General features: G+C 43.0%; 1 protein-coding gene across 6 annotated transcripts; it reads right to left on the reverse strand.

The window, feature by feature from the left end:
• Positions 1-1,860: 1,860 nt before the first annotated feature.
• Positions 1,861-11,580, reverse strand: C4H1orf116 (chromosome 4 C1orf116 homolog). Of its 6 annotated transcripts, XM_045015506.1 has the most exons (6): positions 11,398-11,497; positions 11,201-11,221; positions 9,206-9,265; positions 6,838-6,989; positions 4,766-4,943; positions 1,861-4,185 (listed from the first exon to the last, which is right to left on the reverse strand). In XM_045015506.1, the coding sequence occupies exons 4-6, from the start codon at positions 6,928-6,930 to the stop codon at positions 2,795-2,797; spliced, it is 1,662 nt and encodes a 553-aa protein (XP_044871441.1). In that variant the 5' UTR covers positions 6,931-6,989; positions 9,206-9,265; positions 11,201-11,221; positions 11,398-11,497; the 3' UTR covers positions 1,861-2,794. The 6 variants fall into 6 exon arrangements, with proteins under 6 accessions (XP_044871441.1, XP_044871439.1, XP_044871440.1 ...); XM_045015504.1 differs by lacking the exon at positions 11,201-11,221 and having other exon boundaries at positions 11,398-11,533; XM_045015505.1 differs by lacking the exon at positions 11,398-11,497 and having other exon boundaries at positions 11,201-11,373.
• Positions 11,581-15,806: the final 4,226 nt, after the last annotated feature.

Raw genomic sequence — 15,806 nt, forward strand, 5'->3', positions numbered from 1 at the left:
CCATAACTTGAACACCATGATAGGATGCTTTTTATGTAATAAAGTTGAAATATCCATTGATGGTATCAGCTTGACAATCTGAAGCAATTTTTTTTTATTGCTGCTACAACCATTTCTGTTTAGTTCTTTTACAGTGAGTTGCAATGTTCTGTACAAAAAGCCAAGCAACAGCAATTGGAAGAGCTTACAATAAATAGAGGCAAGCCCTAGGAACATACAGACACTGGCTAGATACTGCGAGATATCAGAGCGAACCCTTCAGGGAAAGAGAACAAACTAACTCAAGGCTGACAAGGGGAGAAATATCTTCCCCTGGTGACATCATTAAAATGTGGAATAGTCTTCCAAGGAATTGGTTGGCACTAATGAGTTATAGAGGAGTGGAAGGGAACTCCTGGGTTAAAGTCCAGCTCCCTCCTATTGCAGGCAACCTCCTCAGACAGTCCAGGCTGGTCCTCCTAAATAAAAGAAAATAAGTGTACAGAGTCATGTTCAATCCTGAATTGGTAAGGGGAGCAGGGCCCACCAGCTTTTTAAAGGGTCTCATCTCTATGCCACAGTACCTGGATCTTGCTACTCTAATAATGTGGGCTATGCATGACTGCTGTCATGGCTCAGAAGTTGTCTAAGGTCCTGATCTCCAGATTTTTTTTTAAGTTTCTGGGCTCCTACGCTGAGCACAGAAGTTAATCAGAGTTAAAATGGTGATGCACTATATAACCAGAGAATTTAGTTTAGTTGTGTAGAATAAGTGACGAGTAACTGAAGAAGAGCTGGGGGAGGGGAGAATCTGCAGCTGCCTTTTTGTTGAAATTTCACCTCCACTTTCTAAGAGTAGGAAACTTAAAGGAGGCGTGGCATAGCATCCCGCCACTGGCCAGCCACCTCACAGGAGAATGTGGGTTCTGACAGGTCCCTACCTGTGCTCCTGTCAGTACCTAGAGTCAGTTTGGAGAGGCAGGCATTGCTCTCGGCTCAACTGTGGCATTGTGTAACACACGTTTCCTCTCTCCAGCACAAAGGTCATCTGAGTGTAACACAAACACACGGTTCTGATCGTACAAAAGGGTTTGTGCTGTAGAGTGGCGATCTGAAAGTCCTAAACTGTAGTTGTCATGCTCACCAACTCAGGCCTCTCAGGATTTTCTGTAGTGCTGATGTGATCACCCAGAAGCATGAGCAACTCATCTAACCTCAGGCAGCTACATCCACTGAAGGGAAAATATTGTCTTCCATAGTAACTGATGTATAACCATATGGGACATTGCTGGCAGGATGCTATGTGCCCAATGATTAATTAAAGAGTTGACTACGTTGCTCCTGGATACATGCATCATTGCAAGTTTTGCCAAGTCGGGGCAAGGCTTCATTGCTCAGGCTCATTGCTCATGAATGGATCCAATTAACCTATACAATTTAAAAAGTCTATTGTATGTGATGAACTTGGAGAGGAGGCCAAGCCCATAGCAGAGAAAGATTTAGCCTTAGTGGTAGCTACCACTTCTCTAGAGTCTAATGTGCTAGACTAACTGACCATATCAAGGTCAGTTCAGAAGTTGAATCAAGTTTTGCTCTGGCTACCATCCAATGCAACCCTGCTTACTTTAGTGGGTTGCACTTATTATCACAGCAAGACCAGTAACTGTCATATTATAGAAATGGAAGTAAATATCACATTAAAATAGTGCAACTTTTCAGGTTCTGCCGCTCAAGTGCAGAGGGAACAGTTTCCTTATTGGTTCACTGCTCCAGGTTGAGAAGATATTTAAGAATAAAACGTGTGCTTCCCACTCTCCCAAACACTTTACTGTTGAAACATACTGTCTTTTAAAGAGGAAATCCACAAATATACAGTCGTCATTTGGCCATTTAAAATAGTTTATTACCAAAATAAAAAACCTCTAAGATAAAAGGTGCATAACATAAAAGCTGATGACAAGGCATCAGTAGTTTGCTCATACAGCTGGATATAATAAACCAGATGTCAGATAAGAGTTCATGAAAGCAACCAACAAACAACCACAACAACAAAAATCAACTTCTACTCACTTGTATTTTTCCTCATATTGGGCAGCAGTTCTGAATCAGATACCTATATACAAGTTCTATTGCCAGTCATCTTTCACGGAGAGCAGCATCAGGCACACATTCCTCACTGCTATCCAGGTTAAAATATCCAGGTCCTGATCACACTGGCAGTTGCATATGCATCGCTCCCCTTGGCTTCAGGAGGTACATGCATGTGCCCAATGTGATGATCAGGTCCCAGAAAGCTTTGAATAAATGTTTTCTATTAATAAGACACACACACCTACCTGAGCCAAATCCTGCCATCCTGTCTTTCCCAGATTGGCTCCCCCCACCCCACCCAGCCACCACATGCCAGGAGTTCATGATTTGCAAACAGTGAACATTTAGGGGAACAAATGCAATAAAACATTTAGGGGAATGTTCCTATCCATATACTTATTCCCATTACATATAAATAATTATATACACTATATACATGTGATGTCTATTTAGCATGATGCTTTGAATAATTCTAATGGCCGTATTGATTCAGGCCTGCCCTCCTGAGGCCCTGGAGGGGTAGAAATCAAACTGTGAAGACGCTCATTTTTCATACTGCCAGTTCAGAGTGTGCAGAATTAATCTAAGTGTGCCTAGAACCCCGTTACAAGACTTTGCTGTATTCACCCACACAGTTTGTCCCATTTTGCTTAAGAGGAAGGACAGAAGTTCCTGTATTCATAGCATAAAAACATAAGTGAATTTGCACAAAGTGTTCGATTGTTTATTCCTTCAGTAGGCCAAGTTTTTTCAGAGCCTCCCGCCGGTTTTCATCTGTAGCTCCTTTAGGGGTGATTTTTACACTGACACAAGTAGGCCGGGGAAACTTCAGCAACGGGTAAGATTTGCGATTTTCACTTTTCCCCAGCTCCTCGTTATCAGTTTTGGATGCTTTGAGTTCGATAAAGTCTTCCCTTGTGCCGAGGGAAGCTGGGCGTGTTCGGTTATTCCTGATAACACTGGGAGCCGCCATCGTAAGGGCTGATGTTTTGCCAAGTGAGCTGCTGTCCATGTTCTGGTCCATGCTGCTCAGACCTATGCCTGAACGGTCCAAGGAGTTGGATTTGATTGTCAGTCTCAAGCCAGGAGCAGTGCTCTCTGCTGGATTTAAACCTGAAGCATGTTGGTGGTCAGGTTTCCCATTCACAGGAACATCCGTTCCATCATCACTGTTTAAATTATCTCTACTAGCAGCCCTAGGAATGAGGACAGGGTTTGGTTTGGGAGCAGTAGGTGGTCTGACAACATGGACTTTAGATTCCCTTCCTTTATCATGTAGGAGTCCCAACTTCTCCAACGCCTCCCACCTGGCCCTTTCCTGCTTTTCCACAGAAGAGTCACTGGTGTTGGATTTGTGCTTGGGTGAAGATGGAGAAGGAACTTTTCTATTGTGATTGGGGTCTACGAGAGGTGCTGGGCTGATTTTGCTAGGTTTCAGGATAATATTTGGTGGCAGTTTTCTTGGCTTTGGGGCTGTGGGAGGCCCTAGCTTGATGTTTGAATCCAGAGAAGCTTCTTTTGAGGGTGATTTCTCTTGGTTGCCTTGAAGATCAAGGGCTCTCTCTCTTCCCTTCTCACAATGTTTCTTTTCCTCTTTCAGTGGCAGCCTTGCATTCTCTGGAGCAGAATGCTGTGATGCAACTTCAGCTTCATTCCCCATTGCTTCCTCAGCTTTCCCCTTTGTCTCTGAATTATTAGGTAGTAGCAGCCCATCTTCACTGCCATTGCCAGGCCCCTTGCTTCTGGGATCCTGGAAGGGTTCAGGGGGGCGGATAATTACAGACTCCAAGTCTGATGGCTTCATCTGAGTACTCATGCTGGGCTGGTGATTTGACATGTCCTCAACCCCCCTTTTCTTGGGCATCTTCCATGAAGACTTCCCTGGTTCTTGAACTGTTCGACTTGGACCATCGGGGAGGTCAGCTGCTTTGCTGACAGAAACCTTGGTGGTTGTTTGTGCACTTCCTGCATTCACACTTCTTGGAAGACTGCGGTAGCCTGAGCTTGTAACCCCCACTGGAGCAGAACTTGAAAGAAGAGATCCATATTTATCACCCTTTTGTTCTACTGCATGTCGCTGACCAAAACTTTCAGTGGGAGACCCACTGTCCAAATCTACACAAAAAAAATAAGTGTTAAGTATGCAGCTATATGCAGAGCAGTGCATCAAGACCACCCACTAGTTACATACAGAGCTAACCTTTTTAAATGGGGCTGCCAATGGAACAGAGCCAAGATACCCAACTTAAAAGACTTACTGGGGCATATTAGCAATAGGGAGGCTAATACTATCTTTGCAATAAGAAAATGTATGTTTGCAGTTAGTGACACGCACATTGCCAGATGAGTCCTAGAGATTAACATTCAATATTTTCCTAGTGTCAACAGCATATAGATATTTTGTCCTACAGTTTTGCAGACTAGCTGTTTACCTTTACCAGGACAACCAGCAGGCTCTTCTCCAAGGGTAACCTACACTAGGTGCATTGGAGAGAGATAAACCTTTAGTCACTTCTCCCTACCCTAGCACAGATTTTTCTAGTCAATTGCGCACTACCAGGTGTTTACTGTATGAGGGAAGCTGGAACAATGTTCTGTCCCCCCACTAAGATTTCCTGCATCACAGGGCTTTCAGTCCTGGCCACAGTCCAGGCCCTGAGTTCTCTGGGGTTCAGAACACAAGTTTTAACCTTACTTTTTGGAACAACATCTCTCTTCGGCCATGTCCTGGGGAGCTTGGAATGTTCAGCATAATCGATCTCATCAGCAGAAACCCCACTGTCTGCTTCTGTATCCAGAGAATCAATAGTTTCTTCTAGGAACATCAAACATTCCTTTTCCTCCACAGATAAGTAGTCATAGCTGTTATCGCTCTTTAAAAAAACAAAAACAAAGCACAAATGGGGAAATTAGGCATAATGCTACTTACAATAGTATTTATAGTTTAAATGAAGCCAAGGACAGCTCTCTCCTGCAGGATCTAACTGTTGAATATCCAGAAACTGCCAGTCTGCATAGTGACAACAACTCAGCCACTCACCACCAGAAGCACTACTTAAGGGCAACCTCATTTGGCAGTATAATCAAACTGCCTCTGAGGATTTGGCATTCCCAATCAAGCAGTTAGACTCATGCCCCTGGCAGCAGCCACTCAGTTTCCTTTGAAGCTAATCCCGTAACCATTTGGCTGGCTAGCTGTACTCTGGACAGGCCACATTTGTATGGATCAGCCATATTGAGTTTTGGAAACTTGGCTAAGCATCCAGAAATTCAGAGGTCTTAGGAGTATGATGGCTTCTCTCCATGCTCTGGAACCCCCCACACCTCCTTTTAAACAAGCATTATAGGATCTGGCTCAGTTATCACTGGACTGTAAGCAACTCTTCTTCCGTGTCACATCAAGCCTTAGTGTCAGGGCCAATGTAAGATGCTATTCGACTCTGTAATGCATTGTTAGAGGCCTATAAAATTGAAGGCATGAAAGGGAAAAACTGCATTAGGCATGACACGCAAACCTCCACCTTGGAAAAAACTCCCTTATTTTAGAAAAAGGCATCAAGTGGATCTGGTATCATAGAGCAACTAGTTTGCCCATCCCTATTAGTTATAAACAGGTCTACTTCTGGTGTGCAGTAGCATGGAGGGCCTGTTCAGTACAGAACTGCAGTGACTTCATTGCAATATGCTCCAAGTCCAAGAGGAGTAATTAGTCTCCCTAATCCTGGAATGTGTTTGATACAAACTAGCCCTAATGGATGGGTGCAAATGCATGATTTTCACCATCTAATGGGCCAAATTCATCACTGGTTTCATTATGACTTAGTTGGAATTAAATCAAAGTGGAGTGTGGTTTAATACACGTCTCCTTTAGATTAACTTGGCATCAATTTGTTATAGTTAGTCACACTTTGGTCCCTCTCAGGAGATCTAGCCTGCTAGACTCCTCCTACCCAATGAACAGAGTGTGTGGGCCCTAACACAACCCAGTCTGGATTCAAGGCTCTAGCAATTCAGAAGAGGCAAAATGATAGTCCCCACTGGCCAAGCCATTCTGAGCTACACAAAGCTCAGCACATTGGCAAACACAGATACAGCCAACCTGTGCACCAGTTGGGAGCAGGTGATCAGCTTGTTTTGTAAACTTAAGTTTACCACTGATAGATCTCTCACTACACACTTCTATTGTGTGGCCGTCTGGGAGCTCCATAACATATAGATCTTAAGCAATACCACCACAGCTCAACCGCCAAGTGTTAAGATTGCTTTGGAGCCAGAGAAGGAGTTTGGCATCACAATTCAGCTGTATTGATTCATGCTTGTGGTGATGAGTCTTTTATAGTACTGTGCTTCACTCTCTTTGCTTAGGCTAAGAGATCGCCTGTGTTTGTTCTGCGCAATGGTTTGATTGCTGGATTATACCAGAGGGAGAGTCAATGAAAAAAAAACTGAGGAGTCAGGTGGCACCTTAGACTAAGATTTAATTGGGCATGAGCTTTTGTGGGTAAAAAAAAACCCCACTTCAGATGCATGGAGTGAAAAAACTTAACTCTTTGGGGCAGGAACCATCCTTTTGTTCCATGTTTATACATTAACTAATACAATGGGGTCCTGATCCATGACAGGGGCTTCTTCATGCTACTCCAGTACAAATACATATTTAACAAAAAAACCGAGCACTTTCTGCCTACCTAGAATCCCTCCTTCAGAACTTACAGGGCCACCCAGCTGCTAGCCATGGAGAATAAAGTTTACTTAATGTTTACTTACAAATTCAGAGCGGCTTGAGTTAGTGCTGACCATGCTGTCACAACTGCCAGAATCTTGACCAGCTGTCCCTAGCCACAAATCCTCTTTCGGCATATCACAAATCACTGGGGCAAGAACTTCCAGGAGCAGGTGTAGAGTAGTTCCAACTCAAGCTGCAGAAAGAGCATGACGTGTTAAGTGTTGTATTAGTTATGCCCGGAACTCGCTTGCACCAATTCAGACACATCAGCTATATTAGCATTCAACTCTAAGGAAGCAATGAGGACTTCAGATCTGTTTGATTTGGCCATCCTTCTGTTCTGAAAGACTGTTCACAAGTTAGTGACTTAAAAAAAGAATAGAAGTCATCTGGAAGACTCGAGGGCTCAATAGATCTGTAATAGGGTAAATGCCACCAATTCAAATCAAACCCATTTCTGGTAGCGATCACAAGCTATCGCTATCCACTGACAGTCTAGGGGGTCTCTGCAACATGAGTAAGGTAGTGATTAATGGGCAAGAGAAAAGAAAGCCAGAGAGCGAAAGCAATGCCATGGTTAGTTCTCAGCTCCGCTAGGCTCAGTCCACGTGCTGGGATGGGATGAAGCAATTTCTGAAATTGTGCTGACCACTTTGTCCTTGTCTCCACTTGCTGTTTGAACATTTTTCAGTGCTGGTTCAACTGCATCCATTGGCAGAAGAGGGTAAAACTTGTAGCATAGACAAGACTGGAAAAAAAAAAACCCCAAAAACATAGCCAAGGTATTTTGGAGAGTTTAGCAGGTGAGGCTAAATCTTACCAGCCTGCTAACTGAACTAGCTAGCACATTGCTTTGCCATGAACTTCCTCTTTGCAAGGTGCTAGTTTTCTTCCACCCCACACCTCTAAATGATGCAAGTTTGTCAGCTGCCACAGGGAGAGGTGCTTGTTTACCTAAGTCATGAGTTTAGGTGGGTGTGTTCATGGCATAGCCTGTGTGAAGAAGAGCACCTCACAGAGGTTCCTTGTTCTCACTGAAATGCCAAGAGGAAAGGGTCTTGCTTCAGACAGTGCTAGATTGCTAAGGGTCTCTGAAACTGGATTAGGAGGCCCAGATAAACTGTAGTAACTCATTTAACAGGACTGTGGGTGCAGTGAGAGCTTTGATTTTTTTTAAATTCAGAGACATGTGCAGATGTACTTTTTTCCTTGAATCAGTGAAATTCCAGTTACGGACAAAACACTGAACTCCTCTTTCATCCTAGGATTTAAAGCACTGTGCAGAGTGGGAGTAAATTATCCCCATTTTCCCCACATAAAGGATCAGAGGCTAAGCAACTTGCCCAAGTCCCACAGCAAGGCAGTAGCAGAGCTGAGAATGGAACACTGGTTTCTCTCCCTACTCTAGCAACTAGACCATGCTGCCTTGTGACCACACTGTCACAAACTCCATAATTAAATCTGTGACCAGCTCTGCATCATAAAGCTTATTGCCAACCCCACCCTCTACACAGTCTAAGTCATCCAGCCACTGATCAATATCGTTCCCTCCCATCATGGGCAACTGGTCTTGAGACTAAAAATCAGATCTCAAACCCACATTTGTTAGGACCATGACAGTCAATGTGGTACAAATATTGCCTATTTTGTGAATAACTGTATGACAAGCCCTCAAAGTCCAACATGCCAAAATGACGGCTGCAGAGACATTGTCACAGGTGATAGAAATAGCTAGGAAATTGTAACTGATGGATGCACAGCCCATATGCAATGGCTGCTTTTCTAGAGGTCACTTCTTCCCCTCATACCAGCAGGTATTTGAATGTTTCTAGGCTAATATGTTTAAGATAGAGGCTAAACTCAAGTGTATTGTTATCAGTAATTAGCTCCCAAGAGACTTTCAGCTCCTTACACCTGGTGGCAAGTTCAGACGAGTGGGTTGTTTTACACATGTTGCTTTTAGACAAGTTTGTATGTACAGTATCCAGTGACAACGCTTTATGGAGGCAGAGAAAAAACTAAGCATTTCAGCAAAAGTGAAGATATGAAGTTTGAAATGGAGGTCAAATGTTGACTGAGAATGAGAGGGCTTTTCCTAGGCTTAACACTAGAATGCATTGCTAAGGATTTAGGGGGTGTGATTAACTCAGGTTAACAAAGGCTAAAAGTTTAGCTTAAAAAAGGTGTTAATATTTTATGGCTATAAATAACTACATTCTGAAAAACACAGCTCAGTGATACTGCATATTTAAAAAAAAAAAGAAAAAAAAGTGATACATATATTCCAGATGCATGCTGCCTATTCTTCAGAGAGAGGAGAAGGGCAGGGCCACAAATACTTAATCCACTAAAAACACTGCCGGTATTACCCATCAGAAGGAAAGGCAAAGCAATTCTTTGTAGTGTTACCTGGTGCAGCCTTCAGCAATGTGGCAGCTGGCTTCTTTTAACAGCATCAGGAAGCCACATCTAGTAATACAGGATTAGTCAGAGTGAGACTGCTGTATGCATGGAGGGATCATATCTCCTATGGTGTGTATTGGAATTTATTCTCTATCTTTATTCAGGAAATACTTACAAATTCTCAATTTAATGTTTGATAAAGTATTTGAAATAAAATACCACCCTTTGGTCTAGCATAGCAGGTAGTGTTTACAGCCAGCTGTCCAACAGTTTGGCAGTAGGAGGACCAGGTTGAGTGTAAGGGACCCTAGGACATTATGAGATCTAGGACTTAGTAATGCTAACAATGCAAGAAGCCAGATGCTAACATTAGTTTGAATGAGACCCACAAGTTTGCTTCAGTGGTACTCTTAACCTCTTCATTAGTTCCCCACCCATAAACATTTAGGAGCGAATTGGTGTTTGTGGGAAGTCAAAGTCTTACACCTACTTGTGTGACAGCTGAAACCTGAAGTGGCTAGTTCAAGCCAGCTCCCTGTTTACAACTATTTGTCATCCACACAACAGAAACAATGCCCTGTGACCAGTTACACAACAACAAAATACAGGCTCTCCAAATTTGAGCACAAGAGTTTAGGTTCTATATAAAGAGGTAGAAGTCACTCTTTGTGAAGAGACCTAAATTCATCTAATTATTAGGAACAAAAAGTTCACCTGGATCTGTATCACAGCCTCAAATGTGGCATTTACAAAAATATACAACCAACCACCATGCAGAGTTGCATGATTACTACACACTGTCTCATTTGTTCTTTAGGGCAAAGCTGGGGAAGAAAAGCATTCTGAACTACCAAGACACACACACTCTTACAGGGTAGATCAAAGGTGCCAAAAATGGAAAGAACAATAATTTGAGTTTACCTTCTAGGTTCTCTCCCCCTCTACTCCTGATCTTACATCATGAACTTCAACCCACTATAGCTGGTCAAAAAGTGACAAGAAAAATTGAGTGAAGTTTTTCCCCTTTTGCAAGGTTCAAAACAGTTATAAAAAAAAAAAAACTTTCCCATTTACAAAAAAAAAAAGCCAGCAAACTATATTTCAGTAACCATTTTGATTTTTAAAAACTATGAGAAACTAAATTTCAACAATACTCAGCTTCTCTTTTTTGTTTGAGGGAAAAAAAGCCATTTTTCCAACAAGAATCAAGTTTAACCAAAAAACCCCAAACAAATAAATGCAGTTAGCTGCATTGCTATGACTGCTCTTCAAAGCTTAGACCAGCAATCAGCATTGGGCTAGGCAACACTTAATTCTGTATATCAAGGCAGCTTTTAATGCAGCTACTAACACAAGGATTAGTGACACAGCTATTTGAGCAACACGTTCGTGAAGCTTTTTTTGGGCTAGGGCAGAACAAGTACACAAAACATGCACTTTGCACACAGGTGCAAAAAGGCAAAATCCTGTTCAACAGACCACTTCCACAGGCACAAAAAAGTTTAACTAAAATTCTTGGCAGCTAAAGTTGCAACTCCTTTTAGTTCTACAACAGGATCAGAGGTATCAAGGCTCAAGCTGAAAGGAGATGGGCGCTACTGTCACACCAGTTCCTCTTGGTTACATAAACAGATTTAATTGATAAGTTTTTCTTGTTAACTTCTAACTAGCATGGGAAACTGTATTAAGAACACCACATGCTTCTAAATCAGAAGAAATTAAAGACACCCCCTAAACTACTGATCATAAAACCATTTTAATTTTTAGGGTCTAGAAGCTAAAGACCCAGAGTAAAATCCTGATTTAGAGTCCATGGGATTTACATTCCACCCTTGTGAGTTTTATCTCCCACTCTCACCAGCCTTCTCCCTAGAAACCAGCCAAAATAAACTATTACTTGTCACTCATTAGAAGCTTTTAATTTCTGTCACCAAAGCTGGTTGCAGAGGAACCTTTCCCCAGCACTAATAAGGAAGCAGTGAGAAATCTAGAAAGCTTTACCTGAAATGTGGTCTTCAGCCCCTGCAAAGCAGGCAGATTGCAGCAGCAGCAGCAGATATTGAAATGGCAGGGAGGAAATCTGAGTAAGACTCAAAAGCTCTTTCCCAAACTTCTATTCCACTGCACTCCTCCCCAACTGTCCCAGAATCCCTCCACTTTATGTTAAACAAATATAGCTCAGTTAGAGATTAACTCACCTTAACTAGAAGGGAGCGAAGGATCAAAAGTCTCTGTTTCTCTAAGCAAAGAAAGGAAACCCCTCCTATTCTGTTCTGCTTATGACCTATCACTGACTTACCTGGACAGGTATGCCTCACCCACCCTGCTGATAACTGCCACCCAATCACAAATCCTCCTCCCAACTTCTCACTCCAGCTGTTCTCAAAAGTAGGGAGGGAGGGAGGGGCTTGATGTGGGGTGGGGTGGAAGTCTTCTTCACCAATGAAAGCTCTTGGCCTCACAGCATGACAGCCAATGAGATCAGAGGGTGGGGTACACTTTGTGGCAGCTGGAGAGGGGCTGAGTGCAGCAAAAAGGGCTCTGATAGTCAGTTGAGGGAAGTCTAAACAGACAGGTGAACAAATGTAAGTTAAACTGATTTCTCAACTGTCACGAAAAGCTTCTTCGCTGCTCCTAAGTGGGGCCATTTTCTCTCCCTTTTCCTTTGTCAATGGCTTAGTGCAACTGAGGTGTGCAGACTGGCTAACTCAGGATGCTTTAGTCCTCTGTCCACAGAACAGGTACGGGGGGGGCAAGCTCCCCATCTCTTGATGCTAACAAAATGCCTCTTCCTTGGACCTAAGGAGGTCAGTTGCAGGGTGATGTAATCCTTTCAGAATGCTGATACTTTGCATGTCTAGAGCAACTTTCATCCGAGGGAAAGTGCTTTATGAACATTCCCTAATTATTCCTGGGAGAAAGGTACTAGCATCACTCTTTTATAGCTGGAGAAACTGAGGCAAAGTGACTCCCTGGTAGAGCTAAGAAAAGAACTCTGAAGTCCTGACTCCTTGGCTTTTTGCCCCTTGTCTTTTGTGAATAGACCCATTGCTTTCCAACCTTTGCTGAGACTGAAGAGGCATGCCAGTTGCTGGGGTGTTTCTTATTGTAAGATCACCTGTCCTCTCTCAGCTAGACTGAGACAACCAACTCACTTCTTACATGTCACTGAGCAACCCTTTCATTTCTGCGTGCCCCCATCCCTCTAACTTCCTGCCTCTGTCTTAAACATTTTAAATAGGGCTCAATGGAGACACCTTAATCTGGTATCCTGTTCTTCTGCATATTTAGTGACGTTTGGAGGAGTCAAACTCGTAGCCTTGACCAAAATGTGTGTGTACATAATAATTAGTGCTCTTATGAGGTGTCTAGTAGTGTGTGGCAGTGAATATATTAGTTCTCAGCAAGTTTATTCTCTTACGTGGTTAAGTAGCTTAGATTTTACAGCTCAGTGCAGAAGAGCTTTAATAGGATGATTTTTTTCCCCTCAGCTATAAAAATGTGCATTGCTAGTGAAACAAGCTTGTGTCTGTGTATCACTAAAGAGAAGAATGAGGGGGGATTTGATAGCTGCTTTCAACTACCTGAAGGGCGGGGGGGGGGGATCCAAAGAGGATGGAGCTCCGCTGTTCTCAGTGGTAACAGATGACAGAACAAGGAGTAATGGTCTCAGGTTGCAGTGGGGGAGGTTTAGGTTGGATATTAGGGAAAACTTTTTCTCTGAGTGTGGTTAAGCACTGGAATGGGTTACCTAGGGAGGTGGTGGAATCTCCTTCCTTAGAGGTTTTTAAGGTCAGTCTTGACAAAGCCCGGGCTGGATGATTTAGTTGGGGATTGGTCCTGCTTTGAGTAGGGGATTGGACTAGATGACCTCCTGAGGTCCCTTCCAACCCAGATATTCTATGAAAGGCTTCCCAGACTGGACCACCCCTACAGATATCTCAATCATCTGCATCTCCATTAAGAGTCTTTGTAGCAAACCTAGCACCCACTGCAATGAGTTCATGCAATATGCGTTCCTGTTTCCTGACTGTTTTGTGAACCTCGACACCAATCAAGCAGGGGAAACTTTTCCCTCAACCATATAAGCAACTGATTGCTCTTAGACAATAGCACCTTTCTCTCAAGCTATTGTAACAGCTGCTTTCAGCTGCTGCTGTAGTCAACAACTCAGGCTGGTAATGCCACTGAAATCAGTGACTTTAATTTGACCTTGAGTATTGACCCTGCCATGTGCCTTCAACTCCCAGTGACTGCAGCAGGAACAGGATTAGAGTCTGAGGGTCTGATTCTGCCAACTCTTGCTCATATGAGTAGCCCTAACCTCAGTGGTGTCACTGCTGTGAGTAACAGCTACTCACATGCATAAGGGCTTGCAGACTCAAGTCTAAGTGCAAGCCATTCATTAACAAAACTCCCGAGTGTAACTTGCAACTGTTACGTCAAGGGGGACCTTGGCCCAGTGGGAATTCACAGGCAAAGCGCATGCAGGATTGAGGCCCAGTGTTAGCCCTGGCATAGTGCATACCGAGAGTGTTTTATTTTTGTAGGGGAGGAAACAAGAGTAAGTGTGAGTACACACACCTTCCATCATGATTCTGCTGTTTTCATTAGCACTTGCCACAGACTGCAAAAGGGGGGGGGGGAAAAACTATTTACAAATGCCATTAAAGCACTCTCGCAGCACCCACAGATGGTGATGAGCACGGAAATATTTTTCCTAACAAGGAAGGTTTGAATGTTGAGCCGTAGGTCCTGTGCAAAGCTCAATCCTCCTGGCTCCATCCACCCATGATACTTTCTCTACTTCCCAGGGTTTCACTCCCTCTCCTGCCCGAACACCTTCCACTTATCATTCAAAGCCACTTGTCATCTGAAGTGAAAAGGCATCTCCTTTGGTAGCATCTTCACCTCCCCGAACAAGCATGTCACCTCTGCAGTCTGTCTCCATTAGGCAGATAGAGTCCAGATATTATTTTCAGATTGAAGCATCCCTTGAATCACTCAGCTGATTCTGTGCTGTGCAGTAGGAGCTGTTAAAAGAATAAGAAATGACTTGTCCTTTTGTGCTTCCCTGACATTAGGATCTGAGGCTACTATTAAAGTTACACCCCTTCTGGTGGGTGAGCAGTGTGGGGCTTATTTCTGCTGCTCACATCTGCTCCATGAGGTTTGCCACAGCCAGCCACCAAAAAAATCCAAGAATAACGCCAGCAGCAAACTCCCATCTCTCAAATCCACTAGCTGACAGGCTCGCTCAGGGGTACAAGCTTCAGTTATCAAATAAAGGAGCTGCTCCTATTCCAACATGTATTCCCTTAGCACTACCCTGAATAGTTAGGTGGAAATGTTGTTTAGCCATATGGAGCCATGTAGAAAAAACTAAGGCAAAGAGGCAGCTGAACCAAAGAGGCACAGAGATTCACCTCTCAGCATTTCCAGGTCATCCTCCAATCAAATGGGAGAGGGTATGGGGGTGAGAGAGCAAGGAAGGGGAGCAGTCTCCTAAAGCCATGGATCCAAAGAGAAGGGACACACACACACACACACACCCGAGACCCCAGGGACAGTTGCAGAGAGTTACCAGCAGGAATTAATACCATTTCAGCATTAAAACCAGGTGAGAGAGCCATGCGGTTATCCCTGGGAAGAGAATCAGGCTGGATGTCAGAGTTGCTGGTCCTCAGTTTTACCCCTAGCCTGTATAATTGAGTGGATTTGACATTTATGTTCCTTCCCTGGTATATAATTGGCATTTTATGCATCCATGTTCTATAAAGATGATCCATGGAGGAAAGAGTTGTATTGTTGGTTGTATTTAAGAAACCTAAGATTTCACCCATCTACCTACCAATTGCTCAGTCCATAAACATGGTCTTGAAAATTAATATAATTTTAAAAGTATGGGGTGGGATTTTGAAAAATACTCAGCATTGACCTAACATTGCTTCTATTGAAATAAATAAGACTCCCGTTGCCTTCACTGGGAGCAGAATTAAGCCAACACTGAGTGCTTTTGAAAATGTTTATACATTTTACCATTTCTCTGTTGCCCTAAAACTAAGGGCAATATGTCTCTGTTCAAAATGTCCTGAGCTGCATATTTTATTTTGCTGTAAACAGTATCTTGCCTCATCTTGAGTAGAAGATTGTAGCAGAGTTGATATTTTTCTTACAATTATTACCATGTAACATTTAATGTTAGTGCATAAACAAATTCAGGTGGACACGTGCTTGGTGGTATGCAGCATAGCTGTAAATATACATTATGCACACTCAGGATTCATATTGTCTGCAGCAGTGTTGTTCTATACACAGGCACTTGAAGGCCACACTATTCCATATACACCATTACAGCTAAAAGACACTAATTGTGGTCCAATCCTGTAGTCCTTGGGTCATGAAACTTCTACTGACATATACAAGTGTTCCATCTGCAATATCATACTTGCTTTAAAGTCATTTATTTAAAAAAAATCCCTTTACTCTAGGTCTAATATCAGATAGCAAATTATATTTACAAATTTATTTGCATTTCACTAATGAATGAATGAGATTTATGTCCCTCTTGTTTATAGTCACTTTCTAGTTAGGAAAATAGGGATTG

Source organism: Mauremys mutica, chromosome 4 (assembly GCF_020497125.1).
Source record: "Mauremys mutica isolate MM-2020 ecotype Southern chromosome 4, ASM2049712v1, whole genome shotgun sequence".
Taxonomy (NCBI): Eukaryota; Metazoa; Chordata; order Testudines; family Geoemydidae; genus Mauremys; species Mauremys mutica.

What these genes read in the sequence shown, in the direction of transcription:
- C4H1orf116 (XM_045015510.1), bottom strand. Translation starts at nt 6,930, where the DNA reads ATGCCGAAAGAGGATTTGTGGCTAGGGACAGCTGGTCAAGATTCTGGC. An exon ending in ACTCAAGCCGCTCTGAATTT is followed by an intron (nt 4,944 to 6,837) that starts GTAAGTAAACAT and finishes GTTTTTTTAAAG; the next exon opens with AGCGATAACAGCTATGACTA. An exon ending in GAGAGATGTTGTTCCAAAAA is followed by an intron (nt 4,186 to 4,765) that starts GTAAGGTTAAAA and finishes TTTTTTGTGTAG; the next exon opens with ATTTGGACAGTGGGTCTCCC.